This window comes from Asparagus officinalis, chromosome 6 (genome assembly GCF_001876935.1).
Source record: "Asparagus officinalis chromosome 6, Aspof.V1, whole genome shotgun sequence".
Taxonomy (NCBI): Eukaryota; Viridiplantae; Streptophyta; class Magnoliopsida; order Asparagales; family Asparagaceae; genus Asparagus; species Asparagus officinalis.
In genome coordinates, this window is record NC_033799.1 from 21,145,385 (window position 1) to 21,150,753 (window position 5,369).

At 37.9% G+C, this 5,369-nt stretch overlaps 1 protein-coding gene across 1 annotated transcript; it reads right to left on the bottom strand.

Annotated features, from left to right (window-relative positions):
- LOC109846375 (zinc finger CCCH domain-containing protein 12-like) lies at positions 7-3,365 on the bottom strand. The gene is made up of 3 exons (XM_020415600.1): positions 3,226-3,365; positions 2,474-3,121; positions 7-249 (listed from the first exon to the last, which is right to left on the bottom strand). The coding sequence occupies exons 2-3, from the start codon at positions 3,063-3,065 to the stop codon at positions 44-46; spliced, it is 798 nt and encodes a 265-aa protein (XP_020271189.1). The 5' UTR covers positions 3,066-3,121; positions 3,226-3,365; the 3' UTR covers positions 7-43.

Genomic DNA, 5,369 nt, shown 5'->3' on the forward strand with positions numbered 1-5,369 from the left:
TTCATAAACTCTGATGAACAGCCTTGGATGGTGAGTTGCAGAATCAAAATGGGATGTCGTCGATCCAGTCTCCATAGATGCGGCTTATCTTCTCAAGCCCTTTCCACTTCAAGAAACCCCGACTCTGATGCTTGACACTCGATGTTGTGCTTGATGACACAAGCTTAGCTTGATGAAGAGGGGGTTTCAGAGTCGCTGCAGTGGTATTTGGATTATCCAACTCCTTTTGGTTTTTGAAGTCCATCAGCTCTGTCGCATATTAACAATGATGTAACTTAGAGGTCAGTAAGACACACAGAAAGCTAAGCAGATGTAGGTACTTCATTTGTAGCCATTTACAATCTCATCTCTTCAATTAAGCTTTAGAATTGAAGAGCTTGAGGAACTTGGAGCATGACATAGATACCAGGGAAAATGTTAAAACGTCAATAAGTACTAGTCATTAGTTTTGTCTAAATGCTATATCGCGAAAAAACGAATATTTTTCAAAAGGATGAGTATTTCAAACATTTATTCATCTATGTTAGAGGTTAATCTAAGATAAGGCAATTAAACGAAGAACAAAATAGAATGATATGAATACAGGACTATCAGACATTGGGAACCAAAAAATTAAGAGAAAATAATGATGTGTAATCTGCACAAACGTACAAATTTTGTAGAATTAGGGATGTTAAATAATCACAAATTGTACATAACGAAGGAGAGAGATCAAAACTTGGTTACCAACCAAACACAACATGCCCAATCACCACTGTAGACACTTAAAACTAGGGGTTACTTGCACATAGACCCTTGTAGTATCATCGTCTTGAACTTACTACCCTTGCAATTTCACTATTGCATATAGTCCCAGGGTTAAACTTTTTTGATTCTTCTACCCTAATTGACTCACTAATTTTCACCCAGGCCCAATATCTACCAAACTCTCACCCCAGGATAAGAGAGTTGAAGAAATTTAACCCAGGGATCTATTTGAAACAATGACACTACAGGGGTAGTAGGTCGAAAACAGTGATACATCAGGGGTCTATGTGCAATTAACCCCCTTAAACATGTGTGTGCACGTGCTTGCTCTGGAGTTTCGTTTAATGAGATTTATAGTACAAAGTTAAAAGGGATAAATTTCATGATAACAGAGGGCCACATTGTGAAGCCATGTCCAAGCGCTAGTCATTCAATCAAAACAGTAAAATCTCACATGTTCGGTTCTGAGCTAACATCCAATTACCTAAAAGTTAAAATCCCCAAACTTGCTGTTCTACACAGCCTGACTCTGTAATTTGTTCCAATAATTGCAAATTTCCTACACTAGTCTAATGCAAATCACTAAAGAAAATGGCACACCCCTCACTAAGGAGGTATAAGTTATACAGTAATAATTAAAGTAATACACAAAGCAGATTTAGTTGTTTAAATAACAGAGTTAATAGAAACATAAAGATTCTTTTGGTTTTGTCTTCCAGACTAATGCTTTTTTTAGCACATACGGATATTTTGTCAAGGCTGGGAAATTCATCCATAGCTTCTATAAGACCAGTTACTTTTTATCGGGTAAATTTCACAAAACTACCATAAAATTCTTTTTATTAGAGGAAAATATCACAGAATTTTAAAACTGGAGTAAATATCACGAACTATTGGAAATTATTGCTAATAATGTTCATGTCTTGGGTAAAGGTCTAAACTACCCTTACTTGTTCTATCATCCTACAATGTTTGTAAGGGTAGTATAAAAAATACATATAAAGTTCATATGGCCAAAATTATTCAAAACACGTCGTGTGTTAAGCACGTGATAACTTTTCCAACTAAAAATTCTATGATAGTTTTCTGCAGGACATCCAAATATTCATGGTATATTTCTGGAATTTACCGTTTTCATATATACAGAGACGTCTTTTCTTGGTATGAAGATGTTTTTCGAACCATTATTAATGAAACACGAGAGGCTATACCCATAATTATTCGCAAATAAAACATAAAGATTCAACAAGAACATGCAAGCCCATGACCAAATTGACATCTCATGAAAAACTACAATAAACCTTGTTTAGAGGAAACTATCATGAGCTTTCAAACCTGTAGTAAAATATAATTACTAATGTAAATTGTTACATAAAACAGTCAATGTCTTGGACAAAAGGTCTAAACGACCCTTACATATCCTAGCAACCCACAAAGCTAGCAACGGTAGCAGATAAGATGTATGAAGTAATGAGGTCAAAATTGTTCAAATCATGTCACACGTTAGGCACGGGACAACTTACCCCAGCTAAAAAGCCTGATAGTTTTGCGTAAAACATCCATATGTTCATGATAAGATTTGGGGCATTTTATCATTTAGTATACCTATCTACAGATACACCCTTTTCTTGTATGTTTACTATGTTTCATTAAACCCTAATTGATGAAATACGAGGAGCTTATACCCACCATAACTCTCAAAAAGAACATCAAGATTCAAGAATACCTGCAAGCCCATGAGCAAAGTGGCACCCCTCACCAAAAGGGCAATATCCCAAAACCTCCCACTTGTTGCACATCCTCGTCTTCCAAAATGTCTGTTTCCGCACGCTCCCGCTCCCCGACCCAAGAACAACTATGCCCTCTAAATCCTTCCCCGGCTCCAAAGCCGAAGAATCCCTCTTGCTCGAATTCACATTATCTCCAAGCATTCCAGGCTCTACATGCGCAAAAGTGCACTTCTCCCCGTAAGTACAAACATCCCCTCGATAAAACATCTTGCATATCCTGTTCTTAAGAACCAGTTGTTCTTGATTCATGCTACCACCTTCAGGAACAAATTCTTGCCAACTCGGGAGAGGTGCACGGAGTTCCTGAGACCCATGAGCAAAGGTGCAATTAAGGCCATTTGCGCAGTTGCCGGATGTAAATCTCAAACAGAGACGGGTCTTGAAGAACAAACAGTTGGGTCTTTTGGGACGATCTGAAGGGGGGGTTTCTGAGTTTCTCGGTTTCTTCGAAATGGGTTGTTTGAATTCCCGTTGGGTTGGGATGACGATTGCGTCTTCGCTTCGCTGGGATCGGATTTGAGCGTCCATTGAAGATTTTTGAAGAAGACCCAGGTGACAAGATCAGATTTTGATTGTAGAAATCACTGAAACACGGGGGAAATTTAAATGGGTACTTATTAAAATTTAAATTAAAAATGGAAACTGGTTTTTTTTTTTTTAATGAGAGAAAGAGGGAAGGAGGACGAACCTTGGCCGAAATTGACTCGGAATTGAAACGAAGAGACCCTAACAAGTAACACCAAATGAGAAACCCTAGAAAAGAACGGGGAAGAGAAATTTTTAGCTAAAAGAAGAAGGCGGTTCAAATTCTTTAAACCCCACTTAAACATTTGGTACAGTGGATTTCTCCAGGTTTCCATAAATTGAAGTTATGTAAAAAGACCCTGTACAGAAGTTGGCGCCTAATTTGGGTCAAAGTTGTTTTTTTAGAGCAAGTGCAGCAAGCTCCCAGTTGGGAGTCCTAGTCAGCAAGCTCTCAAGAGCTCTCAAGCATTTTAGATTAAAAAATTAACAAATTAAGCCTTGGGAGGCACTCCTTCTTTTATGGAGCTCCAACAAGCTCCTAGTTAGGAGCTCCAACAATATCAAAAAAACCCCTCTTCTATTTTAATATTTTACCCATTACTTTTAATTATATTTAAACCTCTTGTATTTTATTTCTAACCGTTGATTCTTCTCAATCCAAACAAGCCCTAAGAGCAAGGGCAGCAAGCTCCTTGCACCCCCTCTCAAGGCCTATGTGGCAGAAGTCAAGTTTGTAAGCCCTCCAGCAAGCTCCCAAGGAGCTCCTTGCGCCCCCTCTCAAGGCCTATGTGGCTGACGTGGACATTGAGAGCTTGGGAGCTCCCAAGCGCTCCACAAATTTGTGGAGCGCTTGGGAGCTCCCAAGCTCTCAATGTCCACGTCAGCCACATAGGCCTTGAGAGGGGGCGCAAGGAGCTCCTTGGGAGCTTGCTGGAGGGCTTACAAACTTGACTTCTGCCACATAGGCCTTGAGAGGGGGTGCAAGGAGCTTGCTGCCCTTGCTCTTAGGGCTTGTTTGGATTGAGAAGAATAAGGGCATGTTTGGATTTGTAGGAGGTGAAGGGAAGTTAAGGGAAACTGAGAGAAGGGAAGAGAATTCTCTTTTCCTTGGTTACACCCTAATTTGGGGGGTAACAAATTTTATACTATTAGGGGGTGAACCAAGGGGAACTAGGGTAAATTAACTTCACCTCCTAAGTGTTCCCAAATAAGGTGAATGGAAGTGAATGGTTCCCCTAACTTCCCTTCACCCTCATTCCCCTCAATCCAAACAAGCCCTAAGGGTGAAGGGAAGTTAGAGGAACCATTCATCTTGTTTGAAAATATTTAGGAGGTGAAGTTATTTACCATAGTTCCCCTTGGTTCACCCCCTAATAGTATAAAATTTATTACCTTAAATTAGGGTGTAACCAAGGGGAAGGTAACTCCCTTCCATTCTCTCTCATAGTTTCCCTTAACTTCCCTTAACCCCATTGAAATCCAAACACACCCTTAGGATCTATGTGGTATTTTCTGCATATTTTAGTCTAATATTTTCTGAATATATTGTTTATGATATTTTTGTATACAATATGGTTTTTTTCTTGAAATTTATTTAAAATTTTGACGGGATTTGTATTATTTAATAGCATTTTTAATCTACTTTAGGTGATATGCGAGTTTTTTTTGGAACTAAAGATATGCGCTTATTTGATTACTAAAAAAATGACATGTGTTTATTATGTCCCCAAGTAATTATTAGTTATTCTTTTCCTCAAATAGATATATTTGCAATAAACTTTAAAATACTAAATGTTGCTTGTTTGCATGCAAATGAAAAAGTTAAAGTGTGAAAAGTGACTCAATTTCTCAATTTTAACACTAAATAATGACGAATGTTCGTCGTGTCACTCCCTCGCGGGAGACCTCGGTTCGATTCCCGTGTGCCGAAGACGCGATAAAAAGATGACGAATGCAAGTGATTTCCAAAGTGAACTCCAAAAAAGTTCCACATCATATTCAAAGCCCTCGCTTACTCTAAGAAACTGTTCAAGTCACATGAAAATGAGAAGGTGAGGACCACTTGACCATTTTTATTCAAGTACGTAATGATTTTAATAAATACAATTAAAAAGAAATAAATAAAAATAGTTGCCACATCATATTTGCTTTTGTACTTTCAAAAAAAAAATTCGAACAAAAGTTATATTTTACTTTTATGCTGACTTGTTATGGGAATCACATGCTAAAAAAATTAACTTTCATACTTTCACTTCACTTTTATTTATCCTATGAATTTTATTTTGTTTCTGAAGGGGAACAACAAAG

Coding starts and splice junctions, on each gene's coding strand:
- LOC109846375 (XM_020415600.1), bottom strand. CDS start 3,065: ATGGACGCTCAAATCCGATCCCAGCGAAGCGAAGACGCAATCGTCATC. Junction 250..2,473: donor CTTTGCTCATGGGCTTGCAG/GTATTCTTGAAT, acceptor AATATGCGACAG/AGCTGATGGACTTCAAAAAC.